Source organism: Ascaphus truei, chromosome 2 (assembly GCF_040206685.1).
Source record: "Ascaphus truei isolate aAscTru1 chromosome 2, aAscTru1.hap1, whole genome shotgun sequence".
Taxonomy (NCBI): domain Eukaryota; kingdom Metazoa; phylum Chordata; class Amphibia; order Anura; family Ascaphidae; genus Ascaphus; species Ascaphus truei.
In genome coordinates, this window is record NC_134484.1 from 202,509,114 (window position 1) to 202,535,097 (window position 25,984).

General features: G+C 48.2%; 2 protein-coding genes across 2 annotated transcripts in view; both read right to left on the reverse strand.

Moving 5' to 3' along the window:
- LOC142487112 (serpin B13-like) overlaps positions 1-25,984 on the reverse strand; it is a 170,498-nt gene that overhangs the window by 24,010 nt on the left and 120,504 nt on the right. The window lies entirely within an intron of this gene.
- LOC142487115 (serpin B8-like) lies at positions 1,052-24,384 on the reverse strand. The gene is made up of 5 exons (XM_075585841.1): positions 24,211-24,384; positions 22,174-22,311; positions 18,456-18,573; positions 3,123-3,265; positions 1,052-1,213 (listed from the first exon to the last, which is right to left on the reverse strand). Exons 1-4 carry the CDS (start codon positions 24,376-24,378, stop codon positions 3,186-3,188), a joined length of 504 nt encoding a protein of 167 aa, XP_075441956.1. The 5' UTR covers positions 24,379-24,384; the 3' UTR covers positions 1,052-1,213; positions 3,123-3,185.

Consider the following 25,984-nt stretch of genomic DNA (forward strand, 5'->3'; position numbering starts at 1 on the left):
GGATTTTTCATCTCTGAACTTCAAAGGGCACCCTGCTAAGGTGGTGCCCCAGTGTCTAAGAGAAGTCCGGAGTTGAAAAGCCTCAGAGACCCTAGGTGTTAGGGTGGCCGAGATATTAAGTACCAGATACCGGTGTGAAGTATGGGCACTTCACACTTGGTAGCCAAACCCCAGACTTTCTGTCACCAATAAGAGGTTGGGCCCGGTATGCTAAGTAGCTCAGGTGTGAGGTTAGCACATGCTCTGTGCAAACCGGAAAGCAACTTCTGCCCTCTTTGTAAGGTACTGGCAAGTCTGGGATAGGTGGGGAAAATTATTCCCACGAGAGGATTCGGTGTATACAGTATGTTAGTTATAGGACCCTTAACCCTCTAAAAATGCCTGCAGCCCAGTCCCAGTGAGATTCACCTAAGATCAACCAAGAAACTTCCAAGGTTTAGCGTCAGCGGTTCCAGAGTGTGAGGGGTTAACCTACATTGTAACGAAGATTTGCACCCTCTTCCAGAATTCGTTTGAGCTAAGGATTCCCGAACGAATGCAGAAAGGACTTTATGAAAGAATTCATTTTGGCTGAGATATAGGGCTGGCAAGTTGCGCCTCTAGCCAAGGACTGTCGCAGGACTCAAACCGCTCACCCACTTGCATGCGTACAGGGGTGCCCAGAGACTTTGATTCGTTCTGTGGACATTTGATTTAGTTTCTCCATCCCAGTAAGTGTTTTATTGACTGTAATTGTGAATATTGTGTGTTTGTCTTAAACGGAAATAAATTACAATTTATTTTGCCCATCTTGTGTGCTCAATCCAGAATCCCGGTATTAATGTGTTGGGAAGACCTGGTCTACCGTGACATCCATAATCTCTAAATGCCCATAAAATTGATTGTATAACCTCTATTCAAATAATTAACCATGTATTGTCACCCAAAATTATGCCCAGGACATTCTTGAAAATGAGGGGTAACAACGTATTATTTCCTGGTAAAACATCTTATACAGTAAATACGTACAAAACATTTTGCTTCCAATTAATAAAGTCTACAGTACCTTTTCCAGTCCAGTGGATCCATCCTCAATATCATCAGGGAGCAATATAATCATACTCAGCTCATTATTAACATAAGGCAATTCAATAACCCTCATCAGCAAATCATGAACATACGTCATTGGATATTCACTCTCTTTTTTCATCATCTGCACAGGCTTGGTTGTATTCTAGAAACATAAATGTACAGTATATGGTTTCATTATATATTCAGAAATATACAGAACACATGTTGAAGTACATTTTGAATGTTTCATCATAAATTGAAATAGTAAAAAAATACCTTATCATATGGCTCAGGTCATACAATAATTATGAAAGTAGAACAAACAGCTGTGATTCTATATTTATTGAAGACAACTGGACATTTTTAGTAGTTTATAGAAGGGCAAAATCTTATTCCCATTCACCAACAGCATGAGCCTTATGCCCACATCCACAACCCCCGGTAAGTAATTTACCACGGCATTCACCCAACATAATGTCACGTTAAGCAATGTTTTCTAACGCAGAGAACAAAGTGTTAACTATAATTGGCAGTAGTGGTTATGACACAAAATAAGTCCATTAAAAAATTCTTCATGTTACATTATTTGTTACACCTAAACTTGACGTTCCTCTTATGCAGACATTGAGAGAAGGCTTTTGTTGTGTTTGCATTGGTGCACCACCAGTTATTTCCCTGCTCTTCAGCAAAAGCCCTTTTCCTGTGTTTAGACTGGCTTGACATCATGTGTGTGTATGGGCGCGCAAAAGTGCTGTGACGGGTACGCTGGCAGGTAAGACAAGAATGTTGTCTTCCCATGCCGTGACGCGTTCACGTGGGTGCACGTGGGTGCAGCCAATAGCAGGGCAGATATACCCCGTTATGGCGACGCCCACCTTCATGGCTCCACACCCCGCGCTCTCCTAGAGCTCCCCTACAGACCGCCGATCGCGGTTGTAGTCAAAGCACGCGCCGCCAAGCCGCCAGGCGTGCGTGTAGCCAGGAGGACTGTGGCCGTAGCCTTATGTGCTGTTTTCAGCTGTAACGAGTCCTATCGTACCTATAATGGTATGCAAAAGAGGTGTTCCCTCAAACATAGCGACATATCCACAGAGCTCCGTTATAGTCAACACAGAAATTTACGTTACGTTACATTACGTTAGAGTTACATTAGACGATAGCTAACTGTGGCGTTACTCATATCCAGACCCTGAAATAGGTGTTTTACAGGGTCTGAATAAATGTAAGACCACAGTTAGTTAAACCACACCATCATATTGTTTTTTTACAGGGTTCTTTCCTCTCTTGTCTTTTTTCCCCTTTAATTAAACAACTTTTCAGGGGTTGCAATGAAGTAACGCCAACTTTGGGTAAATAAGGTTTAATGCATGTTATTTGAAGCTGACAAAGCAGTGCTGTCTTTACATGGTGTTAAGCCTATGCTAATGAGATCTCCAATGGCTGTTGCTTTTGCATATACTGTATTTAGCTTTGTGGATAACCCACAAACACAGGGAAGCCAATGGATATTACTTATTTAGGTAATGTCAATTTAGTAGCCCAGATTTAATGGGCTTGTGAGGAGCTACCCATTAAAGCCTATCCCTGTTTCAGGTAAACTCATGTGATTTAACAGAACTTTTTCGATCTATGCCTTGATTTCTTAAGGACTAGCTCCCCCAGGTATACAAGTTATTAGCATTGACAGCATGTACTAGAAGGGATCAAACTATTGTTTGGCAAATTGTATACAAGAAAAACATTTGGCATCCACTAGAACAGGGGCGCACAAATGTATTTTTCTGCGCCCCCCTGCCTTGCTCCTTCCGTTCCTGCCCCCCCCCCCCTTACCTCATGTGGCATCAAATTACGCCACAGGTCGTGTGACGTTCATTAACAAGGCACCCGTGACGTCACATGACCCATGACTCTGAGTTGCCATGGTCATGCGTCCCGAATCCGGCACAACCTCGGTAAGTAGAGATTCAGAGGCCTCGCCCGGTCCCCCGTCATTTAATTTAAATGCATCGGGGAAGAGCGCGGGACCTCTGAAACTACCCGCTGCACTAGAACACAGTTCCATGTGTACATACCTTACTGAGTCTGAATGGCATTTCTCGGGTAGCCTCTTTAGTGAACTTTTTTGCCCATTTTCCTTAGAAGTAGATCGCATTCACAAGTACTAGTCTGGTGAGTGAATCCACACTATCATCAGGTAATAAGTTCTGGATTTTTCCTATGGGTACATGTGCCAAAGAGATACTGATTAATAGACTTTAAACAAAGATTGCATAGATATTCATAAATGTATCATTGTTACACATGGCTTTTATTGTCATTAAAGATCAGTTCATTCAATCATGTTACATATTTACAGGGAATTGGTAGCCCGATCACGCACAGTCGAGTGTGATAAATAGGCTTTCTGTGCATGTGTTAACTATAGTGGTTTAAATGAATAGGCTCCAAAATAATAAACAATTTATTGTAATATTAATATCAATTAATTATTCTAAAACAGTTCACGTATTTCAAAATCACAAGTTTGATCATGGTCCAAGTAGTGAAAATATATATTTTGTTACATTTCTGATAATATACAGACATACCCCGGTTTAAGGACACTCACTTTAAGTACACTCACGAGTAAGTACATATCACCCAATAGGCAAACGGCAGCTCACGCATGCGTCGGTCAGCACGAACAGCAATACCAACTTCCTACCTGTACCGAAGCTGTGCACAAGCGGGCAGACTATAGAGCCTGTTACAAATGCGTTATTTACATCAGTTATGCACGTATATGACGATTGCAGTACAGTACATGCATCGATAAGCGGGAAAAAGGCAGTGCTTCACTTTAAGTACATTTTCACTTTACATACATGCTCCGGTCCCATTGCGTACGTTAATGCGGGGTATGCCTGTATGGAATATCTAAAATAACATTAGTAGGAGATCAAATGTTTTTTGGAGTGGATGATAAACAATTCTGTTTATCACCCTTCTTACATTTTATGAAGAGGAAATGCCCTGTGTATTTCAGCTGAATGAGGTTCAGTAGACGTTAGGCTTCTTTGCTTTGTTTGTATTTATACAAAACGCTTTGTGCCATATTTACAACATCAACATTCTGGCGCTGGAAGACACATTACAGCCCATTCAAGTAAATATGCTGTAACATGTTGGAAGGGGTCTTGTGAAGTACCACTACTCCGTTAATATGGCTCTGTAGGCGGAATTCACTAAGCTCTGGTTAGGGGTACTGGAGCTGAATCCAGTGGAAGTGGAATTAAATAGCAGTTCGCGTGGAATAGAGCTTTAATACCCCTGATCAGAGTTTAGTGAATCTTCCCCTACGTTATAACCTCATATTAAAAGAGGATTAAATAAGGACAATACGGTGCCATGTAATAATGCATAGAACATTATTTTGTACACAAAATATAAATTGTATCTTTTAAGATACCATGCACATTTTATTTTACATGGGGGTCCATTACCAAAAGTCAGGGTGGTGCTACAGCTCCAAATACAGTAGTTGCACAAAAAGCTACAACAACAACAAATAAATTGCTGTCAAAGGAAAACTGTAATGGAGCTTCCTTATTGTGCATCTTGTTCATTAACTTGAAAAATGTACCAAACTTCTATTGTGTCCTGTAGCAACGTCTACAGTATGATTCCTCCAGAGTAATAACATAAGGAAATGGGCTGCCATTTTATATATGGGATAATTATTACGAATAAATATCCTGTAAAAATCATTTTCCAATTGCTTTTCAGGAACCAGAAATTTAGCCTCAAATTTCTACATTGTTTTTTTTTTGTACATGTAACGCTTTTTCCCTATCCCTAAGGCAAATAGCGGTAATGATGGTCACTGGTGCTACCTGTTAGACTTACAGAAAGCCTGAGCCTGCGGGATAGGTAGCAGATGGTTCCAATGGCAGACTTTTACCCTATCCTTAGAATCCTTGATACGGTAGATGGGGAGCACAGGCACCTGGGATTCCACTTCGAAGGGAGAATCTCTCCATCGGTAAGCCAACTTATGTTTTCCCATTACTCCCAGCTTTCGCAGGTGAACCTTGTCCACAGGATGAAGTTCCTGATCGCGTACTCTGCAATCGTATCGCCTTTTGTTGTTTTGATCCAGCTTAGCGATGGCTTCTTCCTCCAACTGATATGCCCTATGGAGGTTGTCTTTCAGTCGTTGGACATACTGATAATGGGTCAAATTGGGTAGTCCATCGGTGGAAACTCTCAGGAGAATATCTAGAGGTAATCTGGCTTCCCTGACGAACATCATGAAATATGGGGAGAACCCAGTGGACTCATTCCTAGTGCAGTTGTTTGCATGCACCAAGTGTTCCACATATTTACTTCATCCATCCTCGGAGTCCCGCAGGGTACTAGCATATCAAACAAGGTCTGATTGAACCGTTTCGGTAGGGCATCTCCTTCAGGATGATAAGGGGTTGTATGGGACTTCTCAATGTTGAGTAGCTTCCGCAGCTCTTTTATGGGTCTGCTCTCGAAATCACCCCCCTGGTCCGAGTGCATTCGTTTGGGTAGTCTGTAGTGGAAGAAGTATCTTTTCCCTTAATACTTTAGCCACCGTGAGGGCCTTTTGATCTTTGGTGGGGAAGGCTTGAGCATATTGGGTACAGTGGTCGGTTATCACAAGAACATTTCCGATACCCCGAGAATCTAGTTCAATACACAGAAATTCCATACACACCAGGTCCATATGACCAGAAGTCTTCAGGTAGCCCATTGGGGCTGCCCGTTTAGCCAATTTTTTTTTTTTGCTGAATACACCACAAGCATCTTCGGCATCTTCGGCAATGATGTTCCACCTATCACCTCATTTTGGGCCAGAAGAACCGGTCTCGTAGGAGTCTGAAGGTTTTGTCCATTCCCAAGTGCCCATGGTCATCATGCAGGGACCTTAGGACCATATATCAATTTCCTTGGAAGACTTAGCTGTCTCCTATTGGGATGGTTGTGATAAGGAACCACCCAATACCATAGGCCATTGTCTATTTGAAACTTATCCCACTCTCTCATGAGGACAGCAACTGTGTCCGCAGGAACACGCTTCACTAAGGAGGGATTCTTTCTTTGTATGGCCCGGCGTAGATCTCCAGCCACCGGGTCTCGCATCTAAGCAAGGACAAGGTCTTTCCCCCTCATTATAGTTTCTTGAGTGATATACATTGCCTCAGGATGCAGAACTCAGTGGGGAGTGCCTCTGATTGGTATCCCAGAGAGTCTACCACTCACAGTTCACAGAAGGCTATGTTTCCCTCTAGTATAGCAGCCATGGAACACATAGACCAAATCCTGGGGCCAGGGATCTATCTCTTCCCACTCTCCATCGTCAGGTACTGGGCTCAATCTGGGCCGAGCGTCAACTCCCAAGTTCAGGGGACCCGGCTTGTACTTTAGGGTGAAATTGTAGTTGGATAGAGCAGACAACCACCTGTGGCTGGTGGCATCCAATTTGGCAGAGGTCAGGATGTAGGAAAGCAGATTGATGTCCATTCTTACCTCGAAGGATGTCCCATAGAGGTAGTCGTGCAGCTTTTCTACGATGGCCCACTTTAAGGCTAGAAACTCCAGTTTATGGACCGGATAATTCTTCTCGCTCAGAGTTAGACTGCAACTCACGTAAGCAACAGGCTGAAGCCCCATAGGATACTTCTGATGGAATACCGCTCACAGTGCATCTAAGCTGGCATCCACGTGCAACACGTATGGTTGATCCAGGTCGGCATAGGCCAAAACAGGAGCTTCAGTGAGTCTTTTATTCAGTTTCAGAAAGGCCTCCTCACAGACAGGAGTCCATTTCTCACTGAACGGATTCACGACTTTCTGATGAGGATAGATCTGCAGCAAGTTATTCAGAACTTTGGCAAAACATAAATATCCTTCCACAAATCTCCCATAGTAGCCACAGAATCCTAGGAAAGAGCAGAGCTCCATTACATTCTCAGGTCGAGGCCAGTTCACCACCGCTTCCACCTTGGCAGGGTCAGTTGCCAATCTGTCTGCAGATACAATATGGCCCACATAGGTGATCGAGGTTTGGCAGAATTTGCACTTGTCGAGGGACAACTCAAAGCCTTCCTTCTGCAAATCGGGCCAGGACCTTCAGGAGACCTGCTGAGATAAGTAGACCTGTCAACAGGACAGGCTTTTGCTAGGCACACTGGGAAACAGGAAGAAGTGTCTGCTGCCACTTTGTGCTGCGTTGGGACGGACCTAGGGGTAGTCAGGGGGCTGATGGAGTTTGTCAGTTCGCAGGGACGACCTAGGGGCCTGAAAGGAGTTAGTGGGTTTGGAGCCGGGCTATAGCTGTCCTAGTCACCTTGAGGTAGTGTTAGTTGGTAGGATGCCTAAAGGGATAGCCTGTTAACGTGGTCAGGAATCCTGGAGAGGGTCTGCGCTAGGCTGACCAAGAGAGGTAGACGCCCAAGTACTGCATGGAAGCCCAGAGTACTCTAGCCCATTCCAGACCACTTACCGAAGGGAGCACAGACTGGGAGGAAGGAGATACAGCAGACACTGAGAGAGTGAGCCTAGCCTGAGGTAGTGCAACACGAGTCCAGTCTACATTAGGTACACAAGGTGGTGCATCAGGGCAATCTTTATTGTACCGGTGTGGTGGCTGCCCCGCAGAGAGGAGCCCCATGTACGATAACTACGATAACCATAACTACTACGAGAGAATGGAGGATCCGCGCGGTGCGGATAGTCCAAAATGGCGACCAGAGGCTGATGGGGAGAGCACACGTGGCGTGCGCCCCACTGAAGAGCAAGCTGTTGCTGACATGTCTTTTACAAGCCTGCTCTGGAGTGGAGCGAAAGCTGTGGCCGCACCGTTTTGGTCCTGCCTAGGACCGCGGGGTGCTTCCCTGGATGATAGTAGCGAGGACATTGCAATTGTATCTGGAGAACAGGAATTACAAAATGGCGGCTCCCGCCTCCCTGGGAGACCGCGTGGGCCAGTTGCAGAAAATTCTGCAAATGCGGGACTTGCAGAGAGTTGTCCAGGAGTGGCGTCAACAGGAAAACCCCGCCCTGATGGGGGTTATGGCGCGAAAGCTGCGGCCACGCCCTCATGGACAGTGACTCACTCAGCCCCAGTGCTGAGCCAACCGATTAGCCTGTGGGACCCTCCCCTAATCTCAACCAGGGGGAGTGGCTTCCAATTATGCCCCGTGGGCATGAATCCGGCGAGCCAAGGAACTGGTGCACTGACGGCGAAATTACCTGAAGTAGTTCCGGCCGCTGGAGTGGTGTGCAAAAAGGAAGGATACTTTGCACGCAAGGCAGCTGAAAGAAAACGGCTGGAATTGGCGGCAAAAGAAGAACCCCACCCTGTTGGGGATAAGGGCGCGAAAGCTGTGACCGCGCCCACTAGGACTGAAAGGGGTGCGGCCTTAATTAAAGGACATGCTATTCCCTTGTGGGACCCGCCCATAATTGCTACCACCGGGGGCGGGTTCCAGTTGTGTCAGAGTCAGGAGGAGCTAAACCAGGGAGTGGCTGGCACTTCAAACTCTGTTGGTCACTCGCGAGGAACCAGCTCCAAGGACAGACCAGTGCTAAAAGTGGCTCCCACTAGAACCATGGCCTGCTCCTCTACTGTGACCAAGATGGTGTCCACGCAGCCCTATGCAGTGCCTGGCGGGGTACTGGTGATCAGGGTGGCGAACACGGAGACGGTGGTGAGGCTCTGCCTGCAATGCAGAATGCCCGGAGGCACTGTGGGCACGGCGGCACGCTGTCCACAATGCGGGACTCAATATCTGTGGCCGATGCCTACCTTCGTGCCAATACAAGTCAGTGACCCCCCGGGGGATACGGCTAGGCTGCCCGCCGAGTCCCCTGGTGCACTGTGGCTTAACAGTGCAGATCCCGGAGAATGGGTATCGGAGCCGATTCCATCGGCTGGGTCAGAGAAAAAGAAGTGGTCGGTCAGTACACCGACCGGGAGAGCAGGAGGCGGTCACCACGATCAGTGACCCCTAAGCCGGTGAAAGGGGACTTCTCCGATGAGGATCTCCGAGAATCATATGGGTCCCAGTCTGGGATCAAGGCGGCCTCCTGTAAGGAGAAAGGGAGGGAGACACCACTTGCCGTGAGTAGCGGTAAGGAGAATCGGGTGTCACCTGTGGATCGGCGAGTGGAGAGGCGGAGTCCTTCCGTTCCGGGGACCGGCGGATCCAGTGGCAACAGGCGAGATACGCCTACCCCCCTGCGGAGTGGTAAGAACAGCCCTTGCACTTACCTAGCTCCGATCGCAGGCGTTGCGGAGGAAGGGCCGTACCAGGCCCAGGCAGTACGTGAAGGGACGACGAGAGAGCTTCCGGATGTTGTCGGATGTTGTCGTGGAGGAAGAGATCCCGCATGGGGGGTCCTACCCAAGATGGCGGCACATCCGGGTCCGGTGAGGACGTTACTTCCGGCAGAGGCGGCGGAGCGGCCGGAAGAGGAGATTCTACGCTTCGGCGATCGGGTGGATGTTCCCGATCACCAAGAAAGACCAAGAGCTGGCAGGCCGGGCGGCGGACTGAGAAGGGTGAGGCCCCGTCTACAGAACAGTCGTCCGACAGCCGGGAACGGGTCGTAGCCCCGTGGCGGCCGATCGCTTGCCCCTATGCCCAACCCCACGCCCTAGATAAGGCCCCTGTCCCAGTCACTTGCCCCCGGGGATCCTCGCCTAGTTTGGAGGTGTTGGAAGTGTCCTTGGGAGTGGATGAGGAACGGACTGGGGAGAGACTGAACAGTTACGCTTCAGAGGGTGGTTCCAGAGGTGGAGGGCAACTGGGTAAGGCATCGGTGGACCGGTGGGTGCCTAATGTACCCGAGCCGTCAGAGGAGAAGGCACCGGGATCATATCCATGGTCTAAGCCTCGCTCCGAAAGAACCTTGGGGATATTTTCTTGGGGGGATATGGAGGAAGGTGATTCCCTAGACTCCGATAAATGTAAGGAGACCCGGTGGTGGGCCCCCTTATTTGAGGGCTATGTGGCCTGGATGGATCGTACGCGATTCCTTATCCGAAGGGAGGATATAGTGGATTACTGGTGGGCAGTAGGAGAGTTCACACCCGCGCAGAGGGAGAGGGAGCTACATGAGAGGTGGTTCAAAATTGAACGAAATGAGATTGAACCATATCTTATCAGATCCCATAGATCCTGATGAGCCCCTATCATGGGTGCTGCCCGGACGGGCAGGGAATGCTGAGTTAATCAGGAGCAGCCGGGCTGAGAGGGCCATTATCGCCAAATACAAGGCGTCCCACGGGTTGGAGTACCCGTATGTCCCCGAACTCCTTATGGAGGAGATTGAGGAGAATAGGGATAGGTGGCTACGGGAAACCATTGAAATGTACATGGTTAATAAGGGGGGTGCTATAACGGGCAGTAAGGCCAAGGATAGGATAGAGCACTTGATGAGGGTATGGAGTATTGGCAGGAATACCATAAACATCGGGTAATATATAGACCCGAGAGGGGCTTGCCACGCCACTACTATATAACTGTCCTGGACATGGGTGGTCGGGAAGTTAAAAAGCCAGACCCTAGACACTATTATTAGGTGGTACAGGGTATTTGTTGTGCGAGTTCGCGGCTGCTGGATGGGGCGTGCTTGGCGCAATGTGATTTCACTGATGTTATATGTTAACTGAATATGTGTGTTTTCCATTTTACAGTGCTTCCTGAAGAAAGGTACTTTAAATTTAGGTCCCAGCCGGGGACGGTGGGATTCACCAGGGGGAGAATGTAACCATGCTGTAAAATGGTTGCAGTCATCTCTCCTGCTGACAGTAAGGCCTGGTAAGTTATGGGCATGCCAGCAGTAATCATGGAGGTTTGCCCTCACACCCTGGTGAGGTGCCCTATGTATGGATGGGAGTGGCCACAGGCTCTAACTCCATGGTTAGTGATGTCAGAGTTGTGCCATCCCCCAGAGGATACATAAGGCACAGCACTGATCAAAAATTAGGTATTAGGTAATAGGTTCTTCTCAGTTCTGGAAGGAGTTAGGAGTGATTACGTTATAAGCTGAATAATGAGACTGTGACCAGGGGCCTGGCACAGAATAGATATCCCTGCGGGGATAGGGAATCCCTAATTAAGGAGGACAATACCTTTCAAAGGGAAGTACGGTGAACAATGGAGGGCTAGATACACCCCATTGCGGAGGGCAGCTGGCCCACCGTACTAATAAAGATGCATCTGATCAAAGACACTCTCGTGTGTACATGTGAAGTCATTGCACAGAGAGAAGCACCACAGAGGAGTTCCTCATCAGAATCATCCCCAAGCGGACGCCGGGGTCCTGATGAGGTGGAGGCGCTGCACTGGATCTAGGTAGGACTCAGCACACTACCTCAGCTGCCTGTCTGGGTTGGCAAATCCCCACACACCATCATGCGGGAGACTCAGGAGTCCTATTGCCAACAGGTGCACCACCAGACATCACACTGTAATGGGGACTGGTTAGACCACAGGGGCCAATATGAGATTGGGTGGGTCAGGCCAGGTCAGAAAAACCATTACACAGGTATAACAGACACTCTCTGGGGTTCAACCGTTGGAACGTGGCGGGTGCACCACAGATCCCTTCAGACATCCGGGTGAACCGATAGAATCCTAGCGGACAGACAAACGCGGCTTTCTCTTGGTCGCCTGGGATCATAGGAACTTGATAGTATTCAGAACGCAGATCCAATACACTGAACCACTGGATCCGGACAGTGCGCTCAGGATCTCCACGATTCGGGGTAGCGTATATTGGTCAGGATCTGTGCAGCGATTCAGATGTGCGATAGTCCACACATAGGCACACAGAACCATCCTTCTTCCACACCACCACAATGGGTGATGTGTAAGGGATGCAGGACTCTCTTTCAGGATGTCCCTAAAATCATCCACATCTCTCGGAGCTATACGCCTGGATCTTTTATGGAAAGGGGTTGTGTTACTCAACTGAATGGTGTGTTGAGCGCTTTTGCTACAACCCACATCCATTACACTGGTGGAGAATTCCTCTTTGCAGTTTGTCACCAAGCCGCTTCTTCCTCTCTGGTGTTAAGGATGATTCTCCGAAGTTGAATTGTAATTCAGAAGTACACTGGCGACACGATTTATTGCACTGCGGCCAGTTCCGCAAGCCGGGAGATTTCCCGGCTTGCTAGTGGCATCCCCTCGGCGTGCCGCGCGTCACCGATGCGCGGTCACGCGTCATCGGGTGCCTGCGCCCCCTGCACGCGCGTCCAGGGCTCCCTCGGGTCCCGCGATGTGGGGGACGGCGGCAGTGGGTTCCGGGGTACCCGCCGGACCCGGCAGCGGGAGGAAGAAAGCCCCGATCGGAGGGCGCTCCTCCGCTGCTTCGGCGCGCCCGGCACCCTCTGGCGCGCGCCAGGTTACTGCTGCGGCCGAGAACGGGCAAATGCTCGAATAAACTCGGCCGCAGCAGTAGCTTCCCATACTGAAGCAGCATTTACATGAACCAGAGGTTCTACGTGTGTGACAGGGTTTATTCAGCCCAGTACTTGGTCGACATACAACCAAACAGGGTGAGGCAAAATATTTTGGATGGACATGGTAAACCGCAGAGGAAGCGTAGATTTCCACTCCTTCACTTCGGGCACCAACTTCTATCTAATTTTGTTCTCTGCAGCGTGTGAAGAAGTACCGGTCTATCTCATCATGAGCAGGGTAGCTGGGCCTAGCCATCATATGTCTCACTCCTGGTGGAATCTCTGTCACCCACTTCTCGAGGTTCAAGAACTGTCCAAACTGGTCTTGAGCAGAAATTCGGTAGCACTCTTCCTTGAAGGCTAGCTGAATCTTCATGGAAGACAATGGCATTTCCCCTGCCTCTTTAAGGAATGCCCTGATCAAGGATCGTACCACATCAGCAGTGGTTCCTAGTATGATGGGGGAGTTCGGATGTTCCCTTGGTTTAGGACACACCAGTGCTTCTACTTCCATGGGATAAGTCATATTCGTATTAAGTTGCGGTATGTTCATTAGCACTCGAATCACTCCATCTATAGGGTAGACTTGACTACTGAGGACCCATAATATAATTTTCTCCGCCGACTGCAGAGGCTGTGCTGCTGGAGGGAAAGATCATTGCAAGACCGGTAGACGATCATTACTTGAGAGCCAGTGTCAAGTAGAGCAGATGCATAGATCCCCACGATTAGTACCCGTACTATGGCCATAGGGCCTACTCGACTATAGGTGTCCTGCTGTCATATTCTCTAGCCTGCTGTACCCATGCTTGGCCACCAAGACTGCTGCCACTCTCAATGTCTTGTCTTTTGGGTTGAACGCACTCATTCGGAGGTTCCTTGCAGCATTCAATGTACCTGTGGAGTACCCTCTGCCCGCTGACAAACCACCAGAGGTGGGTCACCCTGAGTCCACTTTTCATCAAGGCCTCCAGGAAGAGCCTGGAGGATCGTCCGGAGAACGCTCTTGGGAGAGGGGAGTAATGTCATATTCTCTAGCCTGCTGTACCCATGCTTGGCCACCGGGACTGCTGCCACTCTCAATGTCTTGTTCTAGCCTGCAGTACCTATACTTGTCCACCGGGATTGCTGCTGCTAAACTAAGGAACATTCCAGACTCTAATACCTGACACCTCTGCACCTGTGCTCCCTCTCAGCCTGCATATATAAACCTCCCTTTCCTGTTCCTCCCTTGCCTCTGTTTCAAGTCAGACTCCTATGCACATGCCTCTGTCTTTGATCCTGATCTGTTCCTGTACCTGTACCTGTATTTGAGTCTGTTCACAGTAAAGGCCCTTGCTGGTAATCTGGCTTGTCCCTGTTTGTTCCCGTTCTCAGTCCCTGCCCCCAGACCTGTCCCTGCTCCCCTGTCCTGTTCCAGTCTCCTCGTTGCCGACCTCTGCTTGTTACCTGACTTCGCTACCTGCCGCCTGCCTTGGACCCCTGCTTCTTACCTGACTTCGCTATCTGCCGCCTGCCTCTGATCTCTGCTTGTGACCCCTACTATGCTTGTGCTGTTCCAGCCACCGAGATCCTACCCACCACAGGAGTCTCCTGTGACACCTGTGAACATTACTCTTTGGGTCTAGACAAAGGGTTGCTTTCTGTGGAGGTGGCCAGCCGCTCCACCGGATGCATGACCAACGTCAGGGCCGAAGGGGTGAAGGTTGCCGACTGATTGCAGTTCCTCGCCAGGTGACCTTCTTTATTGCAGGTATAACAGCGCATACCTCTGGTCGCACCTGGGCTGGGATTAAGGGCCGGGTCTGGGGCGCCTTGGGGGCATATGCGGGAGGCTCTCAAGAATAGATGTCTCCAGAACCCTCCATCTCGTTAGGCTTCTGGGATGGAGTCCCTTTACGAGAATCCTTATGTTTCTTGGGAGTGTTTCGCCGTGCATGAGCCTTATGCCCTTTCACTTGGCACAATAACCCCTCAAAAGTAGGAATACTCTCTTGTAGGACAGAACACCGGAGCATGAGGGCTATAGGATGGGTAGGGAGCGATCCCCTCAGGAACTGTTTGAGGCGAAATCCATCCACGTCAGATACTGAAATTATATTGTGGGAGAGTTGAGCCCACAATACTCGTTGTATGCGGTGTATGAATGCAGACGCTCCTCTCTTTCTTGCTACCGCAGGGCGAAGAATTTAGACCAAAGTTCACTTTCGTCATCCTCCATGCCATAGGCCTGAGTTAAAAAGTATACTAACATCTGTGCTGTAACAACTGCATTCTGGTCCCGGTGCATTCTTACTATAATCGAGGCCAGAGGTTTGATGATGCATTCTACTATCCACTGCCTCTTGACAGCTTGGAGCAGGACCACTCTTTCAGCACTTGCCAAGTGTGGTCCTTCCAGTCCTCTAACACTTCTTACCCCGCGGTTGTTGGCGAAACCCCCGAAAAGGCTTTTAACTTGCGATAGTGCTGTGCCAGGGGCGACTGGGCTAGGTTGTCAGCCAGTTGCTGTATTACTTCAGCGAGCACCTGGTCTCCTGACAAGCTGGGGCTGCTGCGGCCAGACCGTCTACTACAAACAGACTCTGGGCTAGCCTGGATCCTACTGGGACTGCCTGGGGGCCGAGAAGGCTCAGCCACCGAGGGCACTTCTGGTGTAGAGCTGGAGCTTGAGTCCTCCGCTTTTACTATTAGTTTGGGATATATGAGGGAAAACCCGCTGGGTAGAGGTCCAGCACCTGTGGCCCTTCATTCCCCCGCAGATCACTGGTGGCGTTTTAACTACCACATTGCCCCACAGAGACGTGGGGTCCCGTTTTCGGCTTAAAGGTCGGGTGGTAGTTAACCATGGGAACTGCCTCAGAGCTAGATACACGTTGTGGGAGGGGACGTCGGCCGGGACATGCCTACCAGCGACCACGTGGCGGGAAGGTACCTGGAATTCTACGGACCACTGACGGACAGTTCTTTTAATTTGGTTCTCTTGGAGCACCCCAGGTCTGAATCTTAGCTGCGCCTCCAAGTGTATCACGCTTTCCCTATCCCCAAGGGAAATAGTGGTCATTACGGTCACTGATGATACCTGTTAGACTTACAGAAGGCCTGAGCCTCTGCTCCTGGGGAGCCTGGGGTGACTGGGCGTTCTCTTTCTCTGATGCAGCACCTCCACCTATGAGGATCCTGCGTAGCAGTATGACTCCTCATAGGAACACGTATATTTTATGATATACCCCAATATCACAATCACAACAGGTTTACAATAACTATTTTACTGTGGTCCAACAGTAGGCCCAGGTATTACCACATAGACCAATAACAACAATAATACAGGGATAACAATCCTGGGGTAGCTAGCCCCAATGATACTGAGGGTGCTTGGGCACCTTTAACCTTGTGTCGGCAAACAACCCTTGCCCAATATATGTCTGAGGGCAGCGCTATCCTCCCCCTTGCGGTGGTGCCCGTATATCTTCCCGGTTGAGGCCTTAACCAGGGTATACTTCCAGACAGAGGATGATCAGCGGCAGCGGCCCATGCCGCGGGGTCTCCGACAACAGCCTCTCATGCCTCACGTCTGGCTGCTGCGCAGTGACATCTCCTGCCGGAGAAAATCATCTCCTTGATCAGGTCCTGCTCCGCTGCTACCACTCATTAATGGGAGATCCCTAGCTGTGTGGCCGGTCGGTCCTACACACTCCGCTAAGGTGAAGGGACTGCCTGGGGCCTAACGGTAGTATTTCTGGCCTAGTCCAGGAGCATGACAAGCTTTCTGGACACTACCTTCTTCTCTGCAGGCTCTGGATCAACTGAGCTTGTCGTCCCCAGTCCATGGAGGTCATCCTGCTTAGCCAGGACCTCCTCTTCTGGCTGTGCAACCCCAAAATGGCCACCGCACCACACACAGTGCTTGCCTATGAGGCTGCGCCAACCACAACATGGCCGACGCAACTCCCCTGTTTCTCCCAAGCGACAGAGCTAATCTCTCCCCAGGATGTAAGAAGGGGAGCCCTGCTACATAAAATTTTGTTCATAAAATTATAGACACTGCAGTTACCTAAACGATGCTTATAGTTTGGATTCAAATTAGGAACTGTGAACGAAATAATCTTTTAGGCAAATTTTTGTTTGAAGAGTTTAAATGCATGTAATATCTGTTCCTAAATGAGTTGTTAGTAGTATATACAACAGCGGTGTATGGTCTAATGCTGGATGCTCAACTCCAGTCCTCAAGCTCTCCCCTGTCCCCCACCCCAACAGGTCAGGTATTCTGGAAATCCCAGCATCTGCTAAGTAATTTTGACTTTGCCTCTGAATGAGCCACCTGTGCTGAAGCTGGGATATCCAGATAACTTTACTTAATGGGGGGGCTTGAGAACTGGAGTTGAGCACCCCATATCTAATAAACAGGGTACAAATTGATGTTTCCTTTAAAGGGAGGGGGGTAAAGAGTTACACAGATATTGTACCCACAAATATAGTATCCACAAATATAGTATCAATATACAAATATTAGAAAATGCTTATAAGACTGAAACAGGTTTGTTGAATATGCATGGGACATGTGAATAAACTATTTTTTCTTGTGTAGTTTAAAATGTCTAGTGCAGAGGTTTCAACCCATCACTACTGTACTTTCGTGCATTGACAACACCAGATGTGTAGTATTTGCTCACTGTTGCAGAGTACATGCAACTACACACGTGGGTTTTCTTGACAAGGCTGTTTTATTTTGCCTTGAAAAATATACAGCACACAAAACAAAAATAGCTCTTTTTCAGCAACAAATTAAAATGGCTTTTCCTTCAGCAAACCGAACAAAACAGTTTCTCTTTAGCAGACAGTTTATAAATGTAACCATGCTGTAAAATGGTTGCAGTCATCTCTCCTGCTGACAGTAAGGCCTGGTAAGTTATGGGCATGCCAGCAGTAATCATGGAGGTTTGCCCTCATACCCTGGTGAGGTGCCCTATGTATGGATGGGAGTGGTCACAGGTTCTGACTCCATGGTTAGTGATGTCAGAGTTGTGCCAGCCCCCAAAGGATACATACGGCACATCACTGTGTCAAAAGTTAGGTTCTGTAGGAAGAGGAGTAAGAGAAGGAGCAGTTCAAGTGTTATGTTATAATAGCTGAGTAATGAGACTGTGTCCAGGGACCTGGCACAGAATAAGATATCCCTGCGTGGATAGGGAATCCCTAATTCAGGAGGACATTACCTTTCAAAGGGAAGTGCGGTGAACGATGGAGGGCTGATTACACCCCATTGTGGAGGGCAGCATGGCCCACCGTACAATAAAGATGTTCCTGAGTATCAACAATCTCGTGTGCAAGTGTGGAGTTATTGCACAGAGATGGGCACCACAGAAGAGTTCCTCACCAGGATCATCCCTATGCGGACGCAGGGACCCTGATGAGGTGGAGGCGCTGCACTGGATATAGGTAGGACTCTGCACACTACCTCAGCTGCCTGTCTGGACGGGTCATCCCCATACACCATCATGCGGGAGACTCAGGAGTCCTGTAGCCAACAGGTGCACCACCAGACACAATCACACTGTAATGGGGACTGGTTAGACCACAGGGGCCAATATGAGATTGGGGGGGTCAGACCGGTTCAGAAAAACCGTTACATATATATGCAGATACCCTTTTTCTATGCAGGGGACAGACAGTTCACAGTTTCACTACTTTGCTACTCAGACCTTGTTTTCAGGAATCACTTTAGCAGTTTACTCCTCTCTCATCAACCGCCTCCATCTGTCTACAGCCTGGGGTTTTAACACACCTTGACTAGGCAGCTGGGATCCAACTAATTATCCTGAGGTTCCCAGCTGAAGTTAACCTAGTCAGTGCTGCACTGCAGACTAGACATAGGTTTTCCAGGCATATAACTGGTGGCTTTTGTTTACCCTGTCACACTCACCTTCTGTTTTTTGTGCCACCCAGTCATTAATTTCTTTTCTGGATTCATTTGCCTTGCCACAAAAGTCTACTGGCTGCAAGTCTGCATGATAATATTTCTGAGTCGATCCCAGGAATTCCTTTATATTAAAAGAAACAGCGTCTTGACACATCAAACTCGTTAATTATTTTAAAAAAAAGACCAATGATATTTATTTAGCCTTCAAAATCCTTGTTCTACTAAATTTGTCGGTCTTAAACATCTTATGCTATATATAAAATAAAATAAACAGTGCTGGCTCCATTATATTAATGTAGTTCAATAGACTTACATTAAAAAAAAAGTGAAAAACGGGCTGTTGCAAGGGGCGGGGGGGTGGGAGTGAAAAACGGGCTGTTGCAAGGGGCGGGGGGGTGGGAGTGAAAAACGGGCTGTTGCAAGGGGCGGGGGGTGGGAGTGAAAAACGGGCTGTTGCAAGGGGCGGGGGGGTGGGAGTGAAAAACGGGCTGTTGCAAGGGGCGGGGGGGGTGGGAGTGAAAAACGGGCTGTTGCAAGGGGCGGGGGGGGTGGGAGTGAAAAACGGGCTGTTGCAAGGGGCGGGGGGGTGGGAGTGAAAAACGGGCTGTTGCAAGGGGCGGGGGGGTGGGAGTGAAAAACGGGCTGTTGCAAGGGGCGAGGGGGTGGGAGTGAAAAACGGGCTGTTGCAAGGGGCGGGGGGGTGGGAGTGAAAAACGGGCTGTTGCAAGGGGCGGGGGGGTGGGAGTGAAAAACGGGCTGTTGCAAGGGGCGGGGGGTGGGAGTGAAAAACGGGCTGTTGCAAGGGGCGGGGGGGGGTGGGAGTGAAAAACGGGCTGTTGCAAGGGGCGGGGGGGGTGGGAGTGAAAAACAGGCTGTTGCAAGGGGCGGGGGGGTGGGAGTGAAAAACGGGCTGTTGCAAGGGGCGGGGGGGGGTGGGAGTGAAAAACGGGCTGTTGCAAGGCGCGGGGGGGGGGGGGTGGGAGTGAAAAACGGGCTGTTGCAAGGGGCGGGGGGGTGGGAGTGAAAAACGGGCTATTGCAAGGGGCGGGGGGGGGGGTGTTAGTGAAAAACGGGCTGTTGCAAGGGGCGGGGGGGTGGGAGTGAAAAACGGGCTGTTGCAAGGGGCGGGGGGGTGGGAGTGAAAAACGGGCTGTTGCAAGGGGCCGGGGTTGGGAGTGAAAAACGGGCTGTTGCAAGGGGCGGGGGGGTGGGAGTGAAAAACGGGCTGTTGCAAGGGGCGGGGGGGTGGGAGTGAAAAACGGGCTGTTGCAAGGGGCGGGGGGGTGGGAGTGAAAAACGGGCTGTTGCAAGGGGCGGGGGGGTGGGAGTGAAAAACGGGCTGTTGCAAGGGGCGGGGGGGTGGGAGTGAAAAACGGGCTGTTGCAAGGGGCGGGGGGTTGGGAGTGAAAAACGGGCTGTTGCAAGGGGCGGGGGGGTGGGAGTGAAAAACGGGCTGTTGCAAGGGGCGGGGGGGTGGGAGTGAAAAACGGGCTGTTGCAAGGGGCGGGGGGGTGGGAGTGAAAAACGGGCTGTTGCAAGGGGCGGGGGGGTGGGAGTGAAAAACGGGCTGTTGCAAGGGGCGGGGGGGTGGGAGTGAAAAACGGGCTGTTGCAAGGGGCGGGGGGGTGGGAGTGAAAAACGGGCTGCTACAGGGGTGGGTGTGTGGGTGTAAAAAACGGGCTGCTGGTGGGGGGGGCAAACGGGCTGCGGTGGGTGGGGGGAGAAGGGGTGGGGGGAGAGGGGGGAGAGAGAGGAGGCAGAAATGAGAGAGGAGGCAGAAGAGGAGAAGTGAGAGAGGGGGGGCAGAAGGGAGAGAGGGGGCAGAAGGGAGAGAGAGGGGGAGAAGGGAGAGAGAGAGGGGGGCAGAAGGGAGAGAGAGAGGGGAGAAGGGGGGGAGAAGGGAGATAGGGGGACAGAAGGGAGAGAGGGGGCAGAAGGGAGAGAGAGGGGGGGAGAGAGGGGGACAGAAGGGATAGAGAGGGTGGGTGAAGGGAGAGGGAGTGGGGAGGTATGAGGAGGGGAGGGGTGCGGTATGAGGAGGGGGAGATGTAATGTTTTTTTCTGTATCACAATAAGAAAACAGTTAAGTAAAAGTTGCGCGCTAAAAGATATTTTTTTCGTGGTAGGTGCGCTATGGGTTCGGGGGGGGGGCTGCTCCTTTCATTTCTCCCGGGCCCATTGATTTCTGTTGGTGGCCCTGTGGGTGATGTGAGGTGCAGGGGGGGAGAGGGTAATGGGTGATGTGAGGAGCAGGGGGGGAGAGGGTGATGGGTGATTGGAGGTGCAGGGGGGGAGGGTGATGCGTGATGGGAGGTGCAGGGGGGTGATTGGAGGTGCAGGGGGGTCATTGGAGGTGCAAAGGGGGGTGATTTGAGGTGCATGTGGGGTATTTGAGGTGCAAGGAGGGTGATTTGAGGTGCAAGGGGGGTGATTTGAGGTGCATGGGGGGGTGATTTGAGGTGCAAGGGGGGTGATTTGAGGTGCATGGGGGGTGATTTGAGGGGCATGGGATGTGATTTGAGGTACAAGGGAGGGTGATTTGAGATACAAGGGGGGTGATTTGAGATACAAGGGGGGTGATTTGAGGTGCATGGGGGGTGATTTGAGGGGCATGGGATGTGATTTGAGGTACAAGGGAGGGTGATTTGAGATACAAGGGGGGTGATTTGAGATACAAGGGGGGTGATTTGAGGTGCAAGGGGGGTGATTTGAGGTGCAAGGGGGGGTCATTGGAGGTGCAAGGGGGTGATTTGAGGTGCATGGGGGGTGATTTGAGGTGCAAGGGTGGAGAGTGATGTGAGGTGCAAGGGGGGAGAGTGATGTGAAGTGCAAGGGGGGAGAGTGATGTGAGGTGCAAGGGGGGAGAGTGATGTGAGGTGCAGGGGGGAGAGTGATGTGATGTGCAAGGGGGGAGAGGGATGTGAGGTGCAGGGGGGTGTGATGTGTGTGCTGTGCAGGGGGTATTGTGTGTGTTGATGTGGAGGGGGAGTATTATGTGTTTGATGTGGAGGGGGAGTATTATGTGTGTGGGTGAGGGGGAGATATGGGGGTATGAGAGATAGATGGGGAGTATCACAAAGGTTGATAGTGAGGGGTTCTGGGGGAGATATGAGGATGATGATGAAGGGTGCTGGGGGAGATATGATGATGATGATGATGATGATGATGATGATGAGGTGCTGGAGGAGAGATGATGATGGTGATGATGATGATGATGGTGATAATGATGATTTTACCCGTGCGGCCCATTTTTTTTTTCTTTGGAGCAGTTCGGCCCTTCTCACTGTACAAATTGTGTAGGCCTGCTATAGAGAGTGTTCATAGCATATTTACACATGGAACAAATAGATTTCACTCTGTGTGTCTGATTTGTTTTCAACAACCTATTTGCAGTAGGGTTGGGCAATACATTGAAATATCACCATAATAGAATCTCACTGTAACGATATGGTACAGTAGATTACCTGTTATCATGGTATTTCGGGATGTCAGTGCACTGAGAGCAGCTTTTGCTGTGCTGTCTGAGTCCTCCTCCCTTCCTGATTCTGAATGCTGCTGACTCAGAGGGGGGAGGAGCTTCTGGGAACCATGCGAGAGCAGAGGCAGTGGGGAAAGGCAGTCCCTCAAACCCCCCTCTGCCTGGGGCACCTAACCTTTGCCTCTCCACCCCCCCACCCCACCCCCAGGACTCTTAACTCATTCACACCAGCACTAAACTTACATCAATGAACGCAAATGATTTCTCTCCATAGAGCCGGTTGGCAATTCTCAGCAGGTAGTCGGTGCCTGGCTTGTTGATTTCACCGATAAGTGACTGGAAGCCTGTGTGGACATCCTTTGCTTTGGCCAACTGAAGCACCTGGTGACAAAAATAAGTTCAATGTGTGTATGATCACATTTACTCTGCGAACGAAAAAGCTTCCATGGATTAAGCAGTCTTTAAATGTTTGTGCAAGGATAAGGAGGAAACTACATGCTGCAGACGCGTCATTCTGATATTAATATGCTCAGTTCAAAGAACGGATGTGGGCAGATACACATTTCCTGTTGTACCAATATGATGCCCGGTTTATCGTCACATCATATGGATTTTTCCTCCCCCCAGCAACATCTCAAGTCTCTTATTATGAACCAAGTCTATACTGTATGTTGTGAAGCGGTTTCTCCATGTCAAGGAAGCCTTTAAGGCTCAGAGATTTTCACAACATGAAGAGGCTTCACCGCATATTAAATAGGGGCCCAGACATTATAACATTTTAATTACAGCGATCTGAAGCGAGGGGGAGGAGAGTAAATAAATATATCCCAATGCACTAAAAGAAAATTCCAGTTTTAAGAGCTCTTTTTCTAGTGATTTCCACAACTACTTTTGCAAAATATCTTATAATTAGAACATTGTCCAAATCAAACAAAATAGTCAGGATTTACTATTGCTTCACTACCTGTTGGTATCAGACTTTACACCTTGAATTAAAATGTAACAGCACCACCCACACAGGCCTTTATTCAATACACTGGCAAACTATTTTCCCTGTGCTCAATAATTGAGTTCCATTCATTTGCCGGAAGCCACTCTCTTCTCCAGCACTGTATATATATATATAGTGGCTTCAAAGTACAGTACAATGTATGCGAGTCTGAGCTTTTGCTAAATTTGTAGATGACTAAATACATAACAAGCAGGAAAGTCACAAACTGACTGATGTTCCATTAGTTTTAATGTGAAATCACTTCTGTTACCAACTTGCTTTATGAACATACATTAGAAGGGATAGGCCATGTATTGATGAGAACTACTCATATCTTATTGGTACTGTTAATACTGTACATCAAAAAACAGCATCTGTCCAAACTGAGAATCATATTTTGCAAAAGATAAATAAAACAGGTGGCTACATGGCTATCAGCAATTTTAAAACAACCACACGTGTCTGCCTGTTAGATCCAAAATGCAGTTTATTTGTTTATGCAATTCCTGTTACTTTATTTTGAAATGATATATTTCTGCGGTTACCTAGTTGCAATAAAACCACATTAGTTTTGCACAGTGATTTTTATGTAACATTTTTATGTACGAACAATTCAGAGATAACTGCTTGTAATTTTTTCATGGTTGTTGAGGCTAGAACAAGATGGCTGCCATTACATCTCTGCAAAATTGATAGTTTGAGTTAATGAATATAACAGGAGTTCTAGCTTGAAAACCCCCTAAAACATTATAATAAAATAATGGATGGTAAATATTTTAGGACGCTTCCATGTTTTTCTCAAAATTCTGTTTAGAGCACCTGCCCTTTTATGAAGCAAATCCCCTGGATGAATAAAAATTTTTTAAAAAAACGTTATTCATCCAATAGGGATTTGAAATTGTCAACGATGCTTAAGTAAATCTTCTTAAATCACTAATTTTCTATCTGTATTAAAGTATCTTTTTGAACAACCTAATTTATCTCCTAATGTACTGTATTAAGAATATCATAACTAAATACATCATATTAAAATCGGTACTGGACACAAGAGGACAGCTCCATTTTAGCCTCCTGTACACTTAAGGGCACATACATTAAGTACTGGTACGGGTTATCACACCCTTTCTGGCATTAACTCCCACTCATATCAATGGGCGTTAACACCAGGACGGGTGGGATAACCTGTACCGGCACTTGATGTATGTGCGCCTTAATGTTTTAATCACAAAGAAAAAATACAATGAAGAAAAAAATGGTTGATCAGCACAAACTGCTGCTTGAGAACGTACCTTTGACATCTGGGCCGCAGTGTTACCCTTCGCTCCCAGATAGACCATAGCAAGAGCAGATGAGATGCTCAATGGAGAGAAGAACAAATTACATTTGTTATCATTTTCACTCAGCTTTTTGAAAAGATCAAGCGCAAAGCTGCTGTTTGCTGCACTGAGGCAATCCATCGTTCCAAACCTGTAACGTAAAGTAATTCATTAAACGGGCTTTCATTTGTAACATTTCTATAAAGACCACAGTTTACATTTCCACACACTACAGTATATACAATAAAATAATACAGCAGAAAATAGTTTGTTGACAATTTCCAAATCACTTACAACTTGTGCACTTAATTGTAGCATATGACATAGCACAAATCTCAACATTAAGCTGTCCAACCAGAGACTCAGATGGTTGGACAGCACTGGAATATAACTGGGAGTGTATTTGAGGCAATGTTCATATAAATATCAGAATGTATTGGCTCCAATGTAAAACACCTTCATTATAAACCTCTCTCTAAAAATGAAGTTTACATTTAGAATCTGTTTGGTACTTCTTGATTTCTGCAGGTGTTGTCCATATTATGCAAGTGGGAAATTATTTGTGACTTTAAGCGTTGTTACGCATGGGCTCACTATGTGACAAACAGGAATGGACAATACTGTATGTTCTTTGGCTTTACGTGGTATCCTTAAAGCTAATTATTTGCAAAGACAATCATTAACATACAGTAGGTTTAATGTCATGTTAGTGTAGCATAACTCTGCGTGATCTTCCAATAACGTGACCTTATGTCAGTCTTGGTTTTATTCCCATCCAGACCCCGACATCGTTCTTTTGCTTAAGGGAAGAGAAAGGAGGATGATATTTATTTAAAATAGTTTCCAACTGTGGTGTTACACCCATCGAGACACTGGAAAGCCCTATTTCATGGGCTGGGTGCGAGCAATGGCATGTCTAGGTATGACCTAAGAAATGTAACGTTAAACCCCTGTGTTAAGCTTAAACGACTTTAGTGGATGATAAATGTTATGATAATGCCTCATTTGCATGCTATCTCTTAAGGCTGTTATAGTTAAAGCTATGTTCTTTACATGAGAAAACATGAGTTTGGCCTTGGCCATGCTCCCTGCTGGCGTGCTGAGGCGCGCTGAGGCGCGCTGAGGCGCAGGGAAAGCGGGTGCTTTCCCTGGCCTTGCGGTTGCTTACCGCACGCTCTGTCAGCGGGCCGTCAGGGTGCGGGCCGGGGGCGGGCGCGTCACTGGCCGGGGGCAGGCCAGTGACGTCACGGAGCTGGTTCGCTCTCATTGGGCGAGCCGCTCACGTGACCGGCCTGTCGCGCCGGCAAGCGGGGGAATTTTAAATTCATACCCATATAATAAGGGCATGATAAGCCACAACTGTATATCACTCAATGGTCAACCCAATAAAAATAATATGGCCAAAAATACACAATAATCACATAAATACTGAATCACCTAAACAACCCAACAATAAAAGAACTAAATAGCCTAATAGTACATATCACAAATAATTATCTATCAAGAAAATAGTTACATTATTATAATTATGCTATTCCAAAACAATATAATTAAATAAACAACTATCCAAGCAAACTATTAAACAAGTAAAACCACCAGCCAACAAAAAAATTAATTAATTTACAACACTAGTCAACAAAACAATTAATTAATTTACAACACTAGCCAACAAAACCATGAATTAATTAAAACCAGTAGCCAACAAAACAAATAATTAAAAATGCTAACCAATCCTAAAATGTACTAA